Source organism: Podarcis gaigeae, assembly GCF_964106915.1.
Source record: "Podarcis gaigeae genome assembly, chromosome: 17".
NCBI lineage: Eukaryota > Metazoa > Chordata > Lepidosauria > Squamata > Lacertidae > Podarcis > Podarcis gaigeae.
The window spans coordinates 25,410,926-25,430,554 of record NC_139694.1 but is presented as its reverse complement, the minus strand read 5'-3'; the positions used below and the strand labels follow the sequence as shown (position 1 = coordinate 25,430,554).

General features: G+C 40.0%; 1 protein-coding gene across 1 annotated transcript; it reads left to right on the top strand.

The window, feature by feature from the left end:
* Positions 1 to 754: 754 nt before the first annotated feature.
* PSIP1 (PC4 and SRSF1 interacting protein 1) lies at positions 755 to 19,026 on the top strand (the record flags this gene model as incomplete). Its single annotated transcript, XM_083720071.1, has 14 exons — positions 755 to 1,190; positions 4,323 to 4,399; positions 6,694 to 6,832; positions 7,813 to 7,932; positions 10,188 to 10,286; positions 12,069 to 12,131; positions 12,752 to 12,848; positions 14,027 to 14,102; positions 15,163 to 15,391; positions 15,879 to 15,994; positions 16,582 to 16,637; positions 17,187 to 17,257; positions 17,694 to 17,795; positions 18,700 to 19,026. The coding sequence occupies exons 1-14, from the start codon at positions 993 to 995 to the stop codon at positions 19,024 to 19,026; spliced, it is 1,770 nt and encodes a 589-aa protein (XP_083576197.1). The 5' UTR covers positions 755 to 992.
* Between the last annotated feature and the right edge of the window lie 603 nt (positions 19,027 to 19,629).

The window sequence follows — 19,629 nt, the reverse complement described above, 5'->3', positions numbered from 1 at the left end:
TTGAAATAATTACTGTGATTATTAAGTATTCTATTAATTTATGACCATTAATTGCAACAATAATATCCCATGCACCCCACGCACTGTGATAATAAAATATTTTATTAGTTATTATTTCATTGCCAATTAAAACAATTGCTAATTGTTTTGTTCCCCCAACCAACACGAGACATGGGACCGGGGGGGAAGGGGAGCAGCTCCTCTGACGTCCCTCGGAGCACCTTCGAAGCAGAGGCGCCCTCCCCAAAGTCCTAAAATGACATCACTCCGCTTCGCCAGCGAGAGCTCCGCCCCAGGGAGGATGAGCCGGAGCGAACCATTGTCCCCAAAAGAAGCGGGGGTGGAGGGAAAGAAGGAAAATCCCTTCTCACGGCTCGCCATACCTCCCGAGTGTCGAGCCTCCCCGCTCACCCACACTGAAGCGACACTTGCCCCGGGAAAACCCAGTGTGTACGCGCGTTTTCTACATTTGTGCGTGTCTCCGCTCTCTCTATCTCCCCCCCCCCCATACGGATGGACGCCGCCGAGCTCAGGCGCGAAAGAGAGACAGACAGAGAGCGAGCGCGCTTTCAGGCAGCTGGCGCGAGGGGGGCGGCTGCGCCTGCGCGAACCGCGCTGACAAGCCCTGCGCTGTTTCCCTTCCCTCTTACGAAAGGGCGGAGGGGAGGGGGAGCGAGAGGGGGGGAGCCTCGGAGGGGGACGCGCGGGTCTCTCTCGCGCGCGTGCGCGGGGCAGGTAAGCGGCTGTTTGGCGGCCGTTGGGGCTCCGTGAGGCGAGGGAGGTTGGGGGGGAGGTGGGTCCGGTGAGGGAAAAGAGAGGCGGCGGCTTCTCCTCCTCCTCTCCCGCCCTCACACGGAGAGCGATGGAGAGAGCCCTTCCCGCCAAAACGGGGCAAGAGGCGGCAGCGCTGGCCTGGCGGCCCCGAGAAACGCTAGGGAGGTGGATCCTGAGGGGGAAACCTTGACTATTATACCGATATATTATACCGATCTATGTGCGTGTGTGTTTGCTGTTACCTCAGACGCTGTGCTTCCTCCACAACCCTTGTTTCCTCCCTCAAGAGGGTCGTGAGGACGGTGTTTTGGCGTGTCGGCGGCGGCGGCAGCACCAGCAACAACATGAGCTGCGATTTCAAACCCGGGGACCTGATCTTCGCCAAGATGAAAGGCTACCCGCATTGGCCAGCCCGGGTCAGTAAGGCGCCGCCTCCTCCTTCCCTCATCCACCCCTCCATCACCTGCGTTCCCACGAGCGCGCTTTTCACGCGCGCGGGGGGGACGTCCGTGGGGAACGCGCCCCCTTGCCCTCCACCCGCTTTCCCCCCCTCCCTGCAGGAACGGGGTGGTTCGGGGTTCACCCGTCTTGACCTCTCTCTTGGGGAGGGAGGGGGTGTGTTCGTGGCGTCCCTGGAAGTGACTTCTCCATCACATTGCAAGGTGCCCACATGCCGCGATTCGGCTCAGGGTACTTTTTTTCAGCTAGGTGGTCTTAATGACCTGCAAAAAAAGGGTCACATTCCTCCCTCCAAAAAACTTGGTGGGCAAATGGATTGGGCCAAATCAGGTGAATGGCTGAGAGTGCTACCTGCTCATGGCGTAGCTTTGAGTAATTTACATGGTTTTAGCAATGAGTCCATAAGTGACTGTGGAGGCCAATTCTGGATCCACACGTCCTGGCACAGTGGGGACATAGGTTTCCGGGCGGGAGTGGATCCTGGTGAGGGTTTGCCAAGCATGCCTTCCTCTTAGCATGGTTCTTCCTTGTGTCCTGAGTTCAAATGTCTTCAAAGTCCACAATATCTGAAGAAGTGTGCATGCCCACGAAAGCACATACCAATTACAAACTTAGTTGGTCTATAAGGTGCTACTGGAAGGATTTTTTTTTTATTTTGTGTCAAAGCCCATGACACCTTTGGTAAAGGCTGTTCTCCAACTGGAGCGCTTGCAGGCCAGTGTTTCCCACTTGTCACTGTTTATACTACGTTTTTTAAGATTTGCCTTAAGAGAGTCTTTAAACCTCTTTTGTTGACCACCAGCATTACACTTTCCATTCATAAGTTGGGAATAGAGTAGTTGCTTTGGAAGATGATAATCAGGCATTCATGCAATATGACCAGTCCAACAAAGTTGATGTTGAAGAATCATTGCTTCAACACTGGTGATCTTTGCTTTTTCCAGTACACTGGCATTAGTTCACCAGCACACTGGTATTAGTTTGGGTAATTTAGTAGGGACACATTGGGTTGCATGTGTCTGTAATAAAAAATATACATATCCATCTACCTAAAGATGTCTGAGTTAGAAAAGTATGTTTGTTGTCTCTTATTTTCAGGTCGTAGTCTAGAGTCTTTTCTACTGACCAGTTAACATTCAATGTGAGACATTGATGTTGTATACAGTGTAAGGTGGGGGGAGGGCAGGGGGTGGTCATTGCCAAGGAAAAATAACAGATAGAACCTACCAAAGTAACGCTTTCATATTGGGTTGTTGTTGTTTTAAGAATACACTGTGTAAAAGGATGAAAGTTTAGTATCACCTCCCTTCTCTCTCCCCTGCTCTCTTCTTCTTTATACTTTCTATAACATTAGAAATCTCACATCAAAATATTTTTTTAAAAACAGAAGCTGTATGTAGGTTTGTAACCAAGGAAAATCTTTAATAACCTTTTTTTTAAAAAAAAATGAAAACTGAATTTGAAATGGCTAAAGAGAGCTAACTGGGGCCTGTTGAGGAAAAGGTCAAAGTAAGATGCTGCTCACCAGTACCGAAAGACTTGCTTGGAAGTCGGTCAATATTTATCCAAATACATTAAAAAAAGAAAAAAAGATTTGGGGCAATTCTGCATGACACAGAATCACACACCAGCATTCAAAGGTGCACAAACTAGATCACAGCACAGATCCTAATGGTTTTTCATACTGCCCACCCTGTAATCTTATTTGACATTTTTTCCAAATGACCTTATTGCCAAAATAAAAATAGTTCAGCGTGGATCCTTTGGGTTTCTTTTCTCCACATTCACCTAACCACATGCCACATTATGCTGGCTACATTATAAAAATTAAGACATCTGAAGAGCAGTTCATCAAAGTCTTGTAACCTGAAGATTTAACAAGTTTAGCACAAGCTTTTATGGAATCATGAATCAGCTAGCAAGTGTGGCAGTCTGTGATTAAATCTGCATTTAAAAGAATGCAAATTAAGAATGGTGATTGTTCACCATAGCAATTATTGTCATAATACAATGATTAGATTTACTGTTGTCCATATTCAGACCAAAATGGATAGAATCCAACTTCATTATTATTACTGTTACTTGGTCACCTTACACATTGAAAAGAATTTACACAGAGTAGAAAAGAAAATAGAGTGACTCACACATGCAACACAAAAACTAAAACTAATCAATAAATACCTTTAAATAAAAGACTTATCTATACAAATAAAATACAGTTCTAGCAGATCCTGCCCTTCCAAAAAAGGCCATAAATACTTTAAAAAAAAACCTAAGGACCAAAAGCCCAAGTAAAGAGAACAGTTTGCCTAGAGCCTAAAACTAGATAAAGATGGTGCCAGGTGAGCCTTCCTTGGGAGAGCATTCCTCAAGTCTGGAGTCACCACTGAAAAGGCCTGTTCTTGTGTTGCTCCTCTTCAGACCTCCCATGAAGGGCCTCAGATGATAATTGCAGGATCCAGGTCAGTTCTTCATAAGTTCTAATTAAACTGTTTCACACTGTAGTGTCCCTTTAAAGTACCTTTTTTGAAGAATAAATTTAGTGAAGAATAAATAAATTCCACCTTGCAGTACTTTCCCTGTGAAACTGTCTGTCACAGCTTATTTGATGCTCTTTTGTAACTGTAAGGATGGTGCTTTGTTACCTAAACAAAGTGGTCCCTTTGGATAACACCACACTAATTAAAAGAAATGCCTCCTTGCTGGGCAGTTATAACTGGGAGGCAAACTGATACCTTCTTCCAGCAGCCAACAAAATCAATATCAGAATTAGCAGGGAGTCATTCCCTCATTATTAGCATGATCCTATACATGTTTGCTTTCAGTAAGTCTTGCTCTGCTCGGTGAGGTTTACTCCCAATTAAATGCACATAGGATTGCAGTTTAAGAGAAAATTGTTTTGAATCTGTTGTCTTTGGTGGTCAGTGACTAACATCTTATATAGGTGAGACCTTCTGTTTTCAACCTACTTCACAAGTGTTCTGAACATTATAACCACCAGTGATTTCTTTACCCCTTTTAGTAGTTTCCTACTAAATCATTTAGAGTGTTTCATTTAGAGTAAATGTTGCTTTCCCCCCTTTTCTTAGGTGGATGAAGTTCCTGATGGAGCAGTCAAGCCACCTACAAATAAAATGCCTATATTCTTTTTTGGCACACATGAAACGTAAGTCCTAAATTTACAAAGCTATACTGGTTGAAATAGAGTTACTTGGCTGTTGAACTATAGATTGTACATATTTTAGAGCACAGAGGCGTGACAATATCATTTTTACATTGGGTTAACTTAGTGAAACTGATCTTTTCCCAGGCTTAGTCTAAAGAGTTTTTGTTTTCTAAACACAGAACCCTGTTTGTTATTCTGTATTATATTACACTTGTAGTTATTTAATTTTGCCACAATCAACAGTGTATGTCAGTACATGACCAGGACTTCTTGTCATGCTATAGCCGATAGGAGGTGTGAGTTCTTTGTTGTAGTTCTGACCTTTGGAGGCCCTGGAAGTTGAAACCCACAGAAACAAAGAACAACCGTTACTGCTCTTATTGGCTGGTGTGTGGGTCAATGCACCTCAAAAAGGATAATCTAGAGCTGAAAAACGTGTAGCATAGGGCAACCAAAATGATGAAGGGACTTAACCAAGTTCTCTATGAGGAAAGATTACAACATGTAGGGCTTTTTAGTCCAGAAAAAGGGCAAATGAGGAGGGAAATGATAGAGATGTATAAGGTTATGCATGGTTTGAAAAAAAAAAGGTTACAGACGAAAGGATTTATCCCCCTCATAATACTAGAATCCAATGAAGCTGAATATTGGTAGATTCAAGATAGACAAAAAATACTTGCTCACAGGGTACATTGTAAAAATCACTACCAGAATATTTAATAATTGCTACTACCTTGGATGGTATTTAAATTACATTAGGATACTCTCATGATCGCTGTGTACTGTCTCCATTATCAGAGGCAATATCCCCTTTGCCTGGTGCCTTCATTATGCACTTTTAGGCATCAGGTGAAAATGTTCCTCTTCAACCAGGCCTTGGACTGACAAACATCCTACATCTTTTTAAATGTGTTTGCACGAGGGAGGGGATTATTGGTTTGTTTTGGTTTTGTTCTTGTTTTTATTGCGTATTTTGTGTTTTTATCCTGTATATGCTATGAACTTTCCTGAGATGTACAGATGAAGGGAACTCAAATAATTCAATTTTAATTATTAATAAGCTTTCTATGAGTTCCTTCCCCTCATCACAAAAGTGTCCAAAAAGTACACCCTGCATTCATTGGAGCTGAGGCGAAGTGTTTTGAGAATTGTGGGTAGTTATTTGGCCTAGCATAGAACTAGTGTGAAGTGGCCTCTCCTGCAGGTCTTTGCACCCTGGAGCAGTTTCCAGCTCTTAGGAGAGACTGTGGAGTAGGAATGAGTGGGGAAAGTAGCAGACAGTGTGTTGGGCATTGTAGAGAGAGACTGGAAAGAAAATGTGAAAGGAATATATGCATTATACTTTGTTAGACCCAGCTTCTGTTTACACCATGACCCACAGTTCTTTGAGAATTAGGCCTTCCATACATTTTGTGCAGTCTTATTCTAGCAAATGCCAAAGTGGAGGCTTAGCGTCAAAGCATAAAATCAATGTTTATGATCCAAGGTCATTATACTATTAAAAAATGCAGTTTCTCCCTCCTAATTTAGTTACTTTGTACCTTGCCCAATGCTACAGTGTTATTTTTTCAGTTGGAATTATTAGATCTAGGCACAGTATTCCAGTGTGACATGTAGTAGTATTATATTTACTGTCAAATTTCAATCCTTTCCCTGATAACTTCAAAACTGATACAGCACTTTTCACTACAATAGCACTGTTGAATGTGCAAAATGCCACTTAAGATTAGTGGTGATGGGGAGAGTCAGGGATAGGAAAATGGATTGAATATTTTATTAATTCATTTTGGGGGATGACTTCACTTCCACATTCCAATCCCAAAATAATGTACGTGTGTGGTTACAGCCTACTGAGACCTATGTATATGAAGTCAGGATCTTCTGTTTTTGTTCCTGCATATATTGCTTCAAAATGTGGATTCTCACCTGTACTTCTGTTGCCAGGTTTGGAGAGATGCTTTTGTTGTTTGGGGGCATTTGAGTCCTAAATATCTACAATATTGGTTGCCTTGTTTCTTCCTGATAATTTTAGAATAAATAGCACTGAATACATTAGGTTCTCAGTTACAAGTGTATGAGAAAACTTCTACTATTTACCTGTGACTGCTGGTGAGGAATTTGTCCTTTTAGAAATTATAGCCTTTATATTCATTAGTGAATGCTAATAATGACACTCAGAAAAGCTTTTCTAAAAGAATAGGTTTAAATAGTAAACGGTTCCCATTCAAATCACCAGTTTTAATAAGAAATGTGGAGTGTACCTTGAATATTTGGGCGTCTCACTTTCTTTGTAGAGCATTTTTGGGACCAAAAGATATATTCCCCTATGAGGAAAACAAAGACAAATATGGCAAACAAAATAAAAGGAAAGGCTTCAATGAAGGCTTGTGGGAAATTGTGAACAATCCAAAAGTAAAATTTTCTACTCAGCAGGTAAGTTACCGTCTAATGTGTATAGACTAACAATTTAGTCAGCTATTTCTAGTACCTTATTGACCTGACAGTGTCTGTTCTGTTTCCTGAGCCTATTATGCCAATATGATGTTATCAGGAACCATAGGTATCAGAACGCTGCTGTTGTAGTTTAATAGATCAGGTTCCCCGTTACTGGATTGGACATTTCATGCCATTGCCCCTACCTATCTTCTCACATGACTACTATTCCGTTTTAGAGTACCTCCTCACAGTTAAGCTTTCTTCCTAAGGGAAGGGCAGCCCCTGCCAGAGTAAATAGGTAGCACAATTCTTGTAGAACAAGTGAGTGGCGGCAGCAGCTGCAGACCTTTCTTACAAGGCTTGTTGACAAGAAAGAATTGTATCTACTTGAGGTAGCCAATGTTGAGCCTTTCAAATGTTGGACTCAAACTCCCATTATGCCCAGCCAACATGATCAGTGGTTGGAGATGATGGGAGTTGTAATCCAGCAACATTCAGAAGATGCTACATTGGCTACCCCAAATATCCTTACAGCAAACTCAGTTCTCCAAGTGCTGGTCCTTATGTAGCCAATGAGGGAAGTATCAGTATGCTTCTAGGTTAGTACAATAACATTTACGAAAACCCCCAAAGGAAATGCTTGCATTGACTGAACAACCTATTAAGTGCTATGTTGAATGCAGTCCTTTAATTGTAGGGTGGATTTCTAAATTCATTACATAGTAAACCCTGGTGAGTTCAACGAGCCTTTGAGTAAATTTTATTACAATTGTTCCATTAATCACTGAAGTTTTCTGTATAGTGTTTTTAATATTTGCTTTATGCAGCACGCTACCCTGAAATTTTATATGATGAAGTGTTGTATAAAAACGTTGCATATATTTAATTGTTTTTAATCACCCAATTTTGAAATTGCTGTCCTTGTGTCTTTGTTTCCTGCTGATTTACGTATATGTTGTCAATATTTTTGTCCATAGCCCCATCCAGCTATTAACCCTACAGTTGTTAAAGAAACTGATGAAGAAACTAGCTTAGATACTACGGAGGACAATGAACAAAAAATGGTGCCCAAAAGGAAAAAGCTGACTGCTCTTAAAGTAAGTGATCAAGATCTCATCCAATGCTACAATTCTATGATTTAAGTTAGTCATGAGTGGCTAAGAATTTATTTCATTGGGTCTACTCTGAGTATAACTTAGTATACTATAACCTTGTAATGTTAAAGATAGGGCAAAGGTGAGGGTATAAAGTGCTGTATGGACAGGAAAAGGCAGTGGTAAATCAGTTTCCTTCATTGGATATAATAGAAAATTGGTTTAAGAAACCAGAATATCTTCATCAAGGTTATGAGGACAGACACAAGAGGGAAGTTGTTTGCAAATGGATGGTGGGGACATGAAAACTGGACCATTTTCCTCCTTTGAATTCTGTTTAGGCTTTTGGAGGCAATCACTTCTCCACCTGATTTGAAGTCTTTGCTAGCTCTGTTCTTGTTCCTATTGCATAACCCATTACATCATAGATGTTATAGGCACTGGCGAAGGAAGAGAGGGGCGGGGGAGCGAGCTGCCCCTGGCAGCACAATCCTGGCGGGGTTCCATCGCAGCTGGACGCCCCGCCCCCGCCTGCTCTCTGCCCCCCCCCCCCCCGTGCCAGAGCATGAAGCTCTGCCACTGGTTATATGAACAATTAATTGGGAATCAGGTTCCCAATAAGATAAGGCGGGAAGCCATGTGCTGATTTTGACTTGAGATCACTTCATTATCTGTGGACTGAACAAGACTGGTGTCCTGAACACAGGAGGGACAGAATGCTCAGCACTTGTGATTCAGAAAGAAGCTCCACACTTCCAATAGCCAAGGCACAACTTACATAAAGTTCTACACAAAGCAATTTTGGTGTTAATTTATATTTAACAAGATTTATATACTGGCTAATTCAAAAAAATTCTAAGCTGTTTAGATAGCTTTGACTAAACAAAAAAGTTTTTAGCCAGCCTCAAAAAGAATACAATTAATGCACCTGATTAATATTCATATAGTTAAGTAAAGGACCCCTGTACGGTTAAGTCCAGTCAAAGGCAACTATGGGGTACAACATTCATATTGCTTTTCAGGCCTAGGGAGCCGGCGTTTGCCTACAGACAGCTTTCTGAGTCATGTGGCCAGCAGGACTAAACCGCTTCTGGCACAATGGGATACCATGACGAGTGCCAGAGCTCATGGAAACACCGTTTCCGTATTCATATAGTTACAGCTGTATACAGAACATAAAGTCTTGTTGACCTTCTAAATTGATGCTCATCCTGTGATGTTTTTCTCCAATGTGTATTATTGAAAAAGTTTTGAATCCCTGAATGTTAAGAAGGATGCTAGATTATAAATAAATAACTTGGCACCATTAAGCTAGGTGAAGTGATATATGAAGATAAGTTAAATTTAAGAAAAGACAAATTTTGGATAATTATTAGGCTAAATTTAAACTTTTAGGGTTTGAATAAATGATATCTAAAATTAGAGACACAACATTGGAAAATTAGATAACAAGAATGGAAATAAGGTGATAAATTGCTGGTTAGATATTTATAAATTAGGAACGCAGGAGCGGGAGATGCGAGGGAGTCCAAAGAAGTTAAGAAAATATGTTACGATATGTGCTACCTTGTTTCTTTATTTGTATTGTAATTTATAAAAAAAACTTTCAATAAATATTTATAAAAAAAAGAAAAAGTTTTGAATCCCAAAGAAATAGATGGCACACAACCATGCTTAAGTGCCTGTTCAGCTCTGAGTTAAGAGAGCTGATGGCTTTCTCTTGCATGAGAGGGTTCTGGGGCACAGAATATATCTGGGCATTAAGGTCAATGTATGATGATAACAGAGGAACTTCAGATACCTGCTATTTATGTTGGAGTTTGGGGTTCAAATGGAACCTGAGACACTTGTGCCAGTATGCCTGGTAACCTTACAATGACACGCCCCTTACAGGCCACTAGTAAAAGAAAAGGTTGATTAAAAAGGTACAAGTTAGGTATATCCTGTCTATGTTCTGCATGGAAAGAGCATTTCTGACAGCTTGGATGAGGATTTTTAGGACTGAACCTGTATCTCATTGGGATCCTCTTATCACATATTTTATATGTGTCTGCCAGTCCCAGATTAGGAAATCTATGTTAGTATAAGTTTTTGGAAAATGAAAAAAATCATATGGATACAGTTAACCATGTTTACTTTGCCTTTCAAAAACAAATTCTGATGTAGCTTCATGAGGACTGCACTTTCATCATTAGGCACCTATACAGACCTTACATAGATGTAAATTTTTAAAAATGATATTTGTATCTCATTCCCAGGGTTCAGTTAAGCAGGATAATATAACCTCTGAAGCTGAAATAGAAGAAAAGGAGATGGAAATCTCGAAAGATGATGATTCTTCAGAAAAACCTAGTGAAGTATGTGACTTCGAGAAATTTGGATTGTTGTTCTTTTTTATTGTTCCCAGTTTACATTTAATTTTGGAAAATGAGGGTCACACACAGCTTCCCATTTTGAGCAGCACCTGGGCTCTGCATAAATACTTTTTTCTCTCTGTACACAATACAACATAGGTTCTCCTCTCTTTGTAGTGACACAGGTTTTTCTGAACCCCTTGTCCTCTCTGTAATATTTTATCTCTGCCCATTGCTACCACTGTTATACTGCACTCTTTTTGTGCTACCGTTTCTCCATTAGTGCATATTGCTGCGGGTCTGTCTCCAACTCCCAGGACTGACCCCTGTCTTCTTTAAAGTTTGGTAACAGCTCACAAGACTAATTGCATAGCGAGGATGTGTCCGATGCAGATGGTCTATGCAGATTGCTTACTGAACAAGTTAGAAGAAGTAGTGCCAACTCCACTTTGCACCTCTGAATCCAGGAATGGAAGGAAGGAAGGAAGTAGACATGAGAGGTGTTTGCATTAAATGCCAAACCATGATTTAGTGCTCTGTGCATATGCAAAAAGGAACCTCTGCATTCTCTGAAGCTTGATTGCCCCCCCCCCCATGCAAGTCCTAGTTTAATTTCAACTTTCAACAAATCTTGGCTTGCTAGATTTTTGTTTAAAATAAACTGATCAGTTTCCAAGTAAGTAAACTTAAAAATGTGGGTTATAAAGCTGGCTCATTAAACTAGAGTGTATGGTTTATATGAAATGACACATTTTATAAAAAGTGAAACGAAACAGCTGAAGCTGTCCTCCCAGCAGTACAGGAGGAAAGGTTCACCTCCTAGCTGCTTATAGAATTATTATTGAAGCATTACATGTGAACCAGGCCATAGCTATGCAGGAATTATCTCATCCTCTGGCTGGGTGCTCACCCCACTTGTTACACTGGCATTTGGGGAGCTGCAGCAATGTGAGCCTGACTTGGTTAGCACAGCCTCAGTTCATTAATACCAGTACTAACTGGTCTTTCCCAATATCTGCCATCTGATACTTTTATTGAAGAAGACAGAGACTCATACTTAAGTCTTCTTGCATTCAAAGCATATGTACTACTACTAAGCTATTGCCTCACCCCTTGAACATTCCTATACTGGCAGGGTAACATGATTCCTTGTGGGAGGAGTCGATGCTATTGTTGCTGACCATCCTAGCTAGTAACTGAGGCAGTGCTGGTGTGTATAAGAGGAGGAACATAGGCCCAAACATTTATACATGACCCCAGGGGCACAGGTAGGAACTGCAGTTTTTACCTAACCAGTGTAACATACAAACAATGGCTTAGAGATGAGAGAAGGCTACAAACAATGGTGAGCTGGAATTGCTTCAGGGGGGTGTAGTTAGTTTGCACAGACCTAGTTTAAATATCCATGTAAATGGAGTATAGCTAGCTAAATAGATTTGAGCTGTGCAATTTGATGAAGTTATTATTGTGCTTCAGACCTAAACACATCTAAAAACAAATCTCATTTAATTAGAGCGCACTTCCAAGTGTATAAATGAGTATTTTTTTCCTTGAATTGCAAGTCCCTTGTGCTATATGAAGTGCTGTCAAAAATCTTCTCCTTTTAAAGGTAGTTTGCCATGCAGCATGTGGGCTGCTGCTTGAGAAAAAGAAATCCCTTAAACTCACCTTCTTTGGGACATGTAGAATTCCATGGGGTGGGTGGGGGCGTTAGCATAAACTTAAGAATTTCAAAATTACACAGACAATTTTTACAGTTAATTTTAGTACTATTTCTGCCCTTAGGATATTGAGAAATCAGATGATGCACCTATCCCTAAGGTGGCTAGGAGGGGGAGAAAAAGAAAGGTAATATTTAGAACTTTTATAGTTTGGTAAATACAGATTGGATTGTCAATTGTTTTTCAAAACCATTGGTTGCCTATGAAAAGACACACAAAAATAACCTTAACAATTACTACAAAAAATTCATTACTTCAGAATATGTTGCTAATATGTATAAAATCAGTCCTTTTTTTTTTACTCTTACTATCAGTCACACTTTTTTCCTGCCCTTCACCTACTCTGTCTTCCATGACAGTGGGTGGGATACAAATGAACATAATGATATTTGGTCAAGTGGGGCTCCTGCTAATGGGGGGGAGCCCCTTTTAAAATCTATTTTCTTTATCCCCTGAAGCAGATTTTCAGGTAGAAAAGGAAACATTGGGGGGGAATTGTGTCTTCTTTAATCAGCAAGCAGTGGGAGCTCCCTTTCCCTGAGCAGCACACACAGGATCTTAGGATCCAACCTGGTGACAGACTCAAAGTGTCTCAGTGAATAGGGACTTCAGCTTGCATCTTTCCAGTCTGAACCAGATATGTTATGCTGTATACTATATAAAATCCATTTTTCATAAGCTCTTCCAACATTTGGAACAGTTGTGCAGTTTGTTCAAATTAAATGAAGAAATTTGTTTTCAATACAGGCTGAAAAACAAGCAGAAGTTGAAGAGGCAGCAGTGGCAGCAACAGCTGCAGTGCCTACAGCTCCAAAAGCAAGTCCTAAAAGAGGAAGGCCAGTTGGTAAGTTACAGAGCCTGTAACCTATTCCTAATGTATGCAGTCAGTTGAAATATGTTTTCTCCTCCCTTCCCTCCATCCCAGCAGGAAAAACACCCCCCCCCCCCCCGCCGCCCCATACTGCACATGATAAACTAGCATGTTGTATATGGAGAAATCTCCCTGGATTGATTTTCTGTGTGCTTATATTGGGTAGAGAGATCTCTACTGCTTGATTCTGCTTATACTGTACACCGGCCAAAATGATGATTTAAACTTGAAATGGTTAAAGATCTTTCTACAGGTAACGTCGTCATACAAAATTATTATAGAACATTGTTTTACATATGAAGCTGTGCTATTTGGTACTAATGTGAATGTATTTGATTGCATTGTTTCATTTGTACAATACCCTTTTGAAAATGGGTTGTAAACTTTCTGTATATTTCTGTACTCCTGCAATAATGCAGTGATCAGCGAGATCTGCCCATCTGCAATACTTTTAAAAAAAATTATTTGGGATAGCTGCAGTTTACAAAGACACCTATCCTCTTCCCCCTGAAATTTATTCTTATGCTGTGAGTCTAGTGTACCTGCTAAAATGGGAATATTTAGGTGAAACTTCACAGGGACAGGAAGATAGTATTGTGCATACAAACACATAATGGATTGTAGTGTGCATGGTTAATTTGCTTCTATCATCCCGTAGGCATACATCTAACAATATATGTCATTGGTATCTGCAAACTTGGGAGCTATGCTAATAATTATCTATGGAGTTGGGAGCAATGTTGTTGTAAACCTCCAGTTTTAGAGTTACAAAAGTATACAGAACATATGTTAATAAAAGTGCGTTATTTTTTGTGTGTGTATGTTTGGTACATTTTCTAGTATAGAATAAATTAGCATGCTTATTAAGGACTGTAACTGTTTGCCTCTATGGAAAAACAAAGAAGCCAGTATATTAGGCCTTTCATAACACTCTACATATTAGTATATTTTGTTTGGTTAACACATCCTGGGCTGCAGCATCTAGGCTTAATTAAATTAGTCATCTTGTAGGGATGATTCTCTCCAAGACAGTCAATTAAAATTGGGTTGAAGGGAAAGCTCTGCTACTGGCTTTTTAATTTCATCTTTTCATGATCAGCTAAAGTGAAATAGTTAGGCTGTATTTAATTAAAACTTTTTTTATGAATCAGCTTCTGAAGTAAAGATTCCAAAACCCAGAGGAAGACCAAAATTGATTAAACCAGTCTGCCCTCCTGAGAGTGATGTGTAAGTTTGTTTTTAAGCATTGGCATTTGTCATGGAGAGTTAGGAATGCAATGGGTTAAAATAGAAATTACATCAAATATGCAAGTATGTATGAATGACTTGACAGATGAGTGCTTGAAGGGGCATATTGCTATTATAGGTTGACCTCTGCTTCACCCCAGATTTGCCATGCCCTATACCCTCAGGCAGGTTCCTATGAACATATAGCCAAGTCTCATTTTAGGTCAGAAGAGATATTTTGATTCCTAACTGAACTTCTCCCTATTGCAATGGATTCCCTGCAGACACATAGGATAGAAGGAGGTGAGCAACTTGCTGCGGGGGCCATGTGTGAAACATCACCTAGTCTCTTGATCTAGATCATTCATGGATTATTACAGCTACTAGATGGAGATTGACTGGTTGGATCCATGAAGTGATTAACACTTCATTATGAAAGGGAGCACACAGGGCTGCTGCTTCAGAAAACATCATTGGACTCATGGTGAGCCACAAGCTGTTAAGTAGCTTCACATGCTCCTGTAAGTAATTTTGTATTGGCTGTCAGGAGTATCAACCATTCCTTAGTTCACATTAAACAGGGGCAAAACTAGGCTTTATTTCACCCAGGTCAAAGACCCAGTTTGGCACCCTTGTTCATTTGCGTGCACACAGAGAGAGAGAGAGAGACAGACAGACAGACACTAGGAGCCTCAATGATGCCCCTCTGGAGGCTTCACCTCCTGGTAGATACGGTTCAGCATGCAATAATTCCTTTTCATAGGGAAAAGGAGATTGAGCTGGCTAGATGGTAAAAGAAAATGTACAGTGGTACCTCGGGTTACATACGCTTCAGGTTACAGACTCTGCTAACCCAGAAATAGTGCTTCAGGTTAAGAACTTTGCTCCAGGATGAGAACAGAAATCGTGCTCCAGCGGCGCGGCAGCAGCGGGATGCCCCATTAGCTAAAGTGGTGCTTCAGGTTAAGAACAGTTTCAGGTTAAGTACGGACCTCAGGAATGAATTAAGTACTTAACCCGAGGTACCACTGTATTCTGTTTTGGTTTGGATTGCTTTTAGTGTTCACGAGGAAGATAAGAGTAAAAGAAAGGGAGCTGAAGAAAAACCACCCAAAAAACTGCAAAAAAGGGATGAGGAAAGTCAAAGAGAAGAAGACAATGTAAAAAAAGACCCAGAGAAGAAAGAAGGCAAAAAAGAAGCTGAGCCAAAAAGGAAAACTGCTCCCAAAGTGGGATCAGCATCAGCCTCAGATTCTGAAGAAGACGGAGAAGAGCAGGAAGGGAATAAAGTATGTGTTTGTCCAGTCTTTCAGTTAGGGAAACCTTTTGGTGCATGCCAAGCTATATTCTGTAGCTAGTTTCTGGTGCTCCATGTGAAATGTATTTTTCTTGTTTTATAAGGTAAACTGTTAGGACCTGATTTTAATGTAAAGCTGTGGCCAACTTCAATGGCTTGGTGCCACATGGCAAAAATACTTTTAAGGACCTGATATGCTCTGTGCATCATGTGGTACTGATGATTTCATGGAAATAATGGGGCTATTTTGGAGTTATTTTGTTTAAAAGCATTTCTGTACTGCGTAATCTAAGCAGTGCACAAGAATCCAAGATAAAAACAATATTGGAAAAGCATATAAACAGAAATTCAGTCATAACAAGACCAACTTTTATGAGTCAGGGAAAGCTCAAATATATCTTTACAAGATGTCTGAAGCAACTGTTGGCTTCAGCTACTAAAATGAGTTTTCCTTTCTATTCAAAATTAAAATGGTACAGAAGAAAAAAGGAAGAAATATCCAAGGGCCTCACAGAAGGAATATTTTAAAAGCCCAACATGATCGTGAAGGAGCAGAGAGAAAACGTAAGCAGGAAGAGCAAATGGAAGTAGAATTGTGAGTATATTCTAACTGCTTTTGTAAAAATTGAGCAGTTATGTGAGTAGGGCATTGAAAGAAAAGAAAGATTCTCTACCATTCTTTGTCTAGTAGTGTCTTTGTAAATACTATTGAAGCTGAAATCCCACAGCCCACATTTGGATAACCAAAAGACAGTAGAAAGTGGCTTAAGTTGCTTTTAGCTGGCGGAGAGACCTGCTCTCATAACAGTGTGTACACTCACAAGTTACACTACCAGAGGCCCCCAGTATACCTCCAGAGAGCTCCATGGGCAGAGGGAGGGAAACGGGTATGTTGAGAGTGGCTGCAGATCCACAGGATCCTAAGCCCCCTAACACAGACCACGAAACGGCACCAGCCTACTCTGTAGCTGACATAGTTAACTCCACTCCCACCACTGCCATTGTAGTCAATAAGAAGAAAAAGAAGAAGAAATGGAAAACAGACAGTATGACTTTAGTTGTGGAAGTTGCTCTGTCAAAGATTCTACCACCACCAGGATTGCTCTCTAAGTCTCTAAAGAATATTCATTTACTTCCAGAAGTTGAGAATTATTTACTTTAAATTGTTGGATAATTTTATAGGCAAAACAAAGAAGAAGGCAAAAAACCGGAAGCTAAGAAGATGGAGAAAAAACGAGGTTTGTAGTGAAAGGTTTTTTATGTTTAGTAAATTTTGTATTACAAAGATATACCCAAAGGAAAGCATACACAGGTGTGTTTTTTTCTGCAGTTCCCTTTTCTCCCACATGTGTAAATGTCATTTCAACTTTTAAATATCTGCTTGGAACTGACAGCATACAGAAATTTAATTTGCTTTATGACATGAAAGCTCGATGGCTTGTCAAGACTTTGTTTCTATTCATAGTGTCATCCCTGATACCGTTAAGGTGCTAGGTACACTTCATACATTAAAATGTATCTGTAGGAATGTGCTGCTTTATAGGAACATAAGTCTTACTAAAATTTTCTGGTTTTGCTATGAAAAAGCAAATTGCATTGTCTGCGTTTCAGCTTAAATTTGTATGCCAATATTATTTTGAGTACAGTCAGAATAGTGCAGTTTTATTACTGGCTTCCAGTTTTGCTTTATCAGTTTTGGTGTATTTTACTCAAAGTTGCTCAAAGGCATTTTCCCCATATGGATTTTATATTCACTATCATTTAAGATATGTTTTGTTAATATTTAGAAACATCAATGGATTCACGACTTCTAAAGATACATGCAGAAATTAAAAACTCACTCAAAATCGACCACCTTGTGAGTATATTGTGCTAATACCATTTGTTTCTGAAAGCTGACAAAAGTGTGTGTTTGTTTGTGTATTGTTAAAGTGAATTAAAAATGTATATTCTTACGAAACAACTTTTCGGTTTGGCCTAGTGGTGTCCTTTTCTGACTTAGTGATATACTTAATTTGAGTTGCCTTGGATTAAATAAGAGAGATGGTGTTAACTGTACAAAGTTTACTGTGAGGATGCAGAATGTCAGAGTAAAATAGTTTGCTATATACACAGTGCCCAAGAGAATAGTCCATTTTCTGTGAGTTAAGCCCATTCAGTTAAAATATTCCTGCTGTAAAATCACACTGAAGTCTTGTGTGTTTTTAATTTTAGTTTTGTCCAAAATTGTGTGTAATAGTGATGTTCCCTCCACCATCACCTTGAGATTTAACATTTGGGTTTTCATATATTAGGATGTAAACAGGTGCATTGAGGCGTTGGATGAACTTGCTTCACTTCAAGTAACAATGCAGCAAGCTCAGAAGCATGCGGAAATGATTTCAACACTTAAGAAAGTAAGATTGGTGGCTTTTATGGTAAAGAAATTATGAAGATTGTTTAGCCTGTTCATGAATCTTTTAATGTAAAACTTCTTTGTTTAAAAATAGTAGAATGCAAGGCAAGGATTGCAAAACTTAATTAGCAATAAAATAGACATGGGATTGCAACAAAATGTTGATCCATGGGGTACTTTTCTTCAGGGTTTATCCTCTCTATTCCCCCTTCTGTTTTCCATTCCTGTCCATCTGTCAGACAGCATTCTGTGCTCTCATATCTTTAGTTCTCAATAACTGTTATAGGTGTTGGTAAGCTGGAACACTGGTATGCATTTGCAGCTTCATCAAAGTATTGGCTTCTTTCATTTGTTTTTGTGGGCAGCTCTAGTTTCCATCTCTGTGGACATAGAAAAATAGGTTCTTGATATGAACCAGGAAGTAACCCATCCAAGCAATGAGATCATTATTTCTGCCCTTTTTAGATTTGTGTCTCTTCCTCCATCCTCCTTTTCCAACCACTCCATTCCCTCTCCCAGCCCAGTTTTCAGTACCCACCCCACCCCACAAAACCCCAGTCAGTCAATATTCAGTTGTCAATGAGCAAATGCAGTTCTCGTGAAGCTGTTTGGGGTGGCTTCTCAACTTCTGCAAACTTCAGGGTTCTCACAAGACTGCTAATACTTTGTGCAGGAGAAAGAGGGTAGGGTTTGATTATGGCTACATAAGGACAATTTCTTAGTCTTGATATCAGTGTTGGTATATAGATGGTGACTGTTTCAGTAAATACTAGGTGGCTTTGAGCAACTTGATGATATTCTCATATATTAACTGACCTATCTCCTTCCCTCCCCCCAAATATCTGTCTGTCTGTCTATCTATCTATCTATCTATCTATCTATCTATCTATCTATATCTGTCACAGATACGGAAATTCAAGGTCAGCCAAGTTATCATGGAAAAATCATCTATGCTCTACAACAAATTCAAAACCATGTTTCTTGTTGGAGAAGGGGATTCTGTTCTTTCACAAGTATTGAATAAGTCACTAGCTGAACAGAAGCAGCACGAGGAAGCCAACAAAACCAAAGAACAATGGAAGAAAGGACCAAATAAGAAAGCTGAAAAGGACAAAGATCAAACAGGTGTGTGCAGTTCATCAAGAATATTTATTTCAAAAATATATATATATATATATTTAGCACAATTTAACTGGTGCATCATTTCCTATATATATTCCAGTTTCGAATAAGCTCTGGAATTCTGAATTTAATACAAAGCACTCCTTTGCCAGTGCTTAGTCACAGCACACTTTAGCTGTATTGGTAGCAACAGACTAGGTTTCATGGTAAAGTTTTCATGTTGTGGTTTACCATTGAACACACAGAACTCCTGCTTTGCTCCTCCCCTAGCAGGAACAATAAACCACAATTCCTACCTCAGGGTTGTGCCGACCTGTGATGGTTGCTTGTTTCACTCTAAGCTACAATTGGTAAGTTTTGGCTTTCCATTTGGTTCATAGCAAAACAGACCACAATCCCCAGTTCGGACATAATGCTAGACCAGGGATTATTCCTCATGGCTTAACCATGATACGCAAACATTGAATGAATGAATTTGAGAAGATGTTGCATTTCTGTTCAAGAATCCACAAATTTGGGAGCTATGGCTCTAATAATAGTACTTGCATGCTTTTTAAGTATGTGAAGATAACAAAAACAAAATCTTGTTTTGAGTACAATACCATTTTAGTAGTTACAGGTTTCTGCACTAACAGTGCAGTTTCCCGTGTTATAACACTGCCACTGGCACAGCTGTTGCAGAATTAGCAGTTTGTTGCTGTTTGCCTATTTTA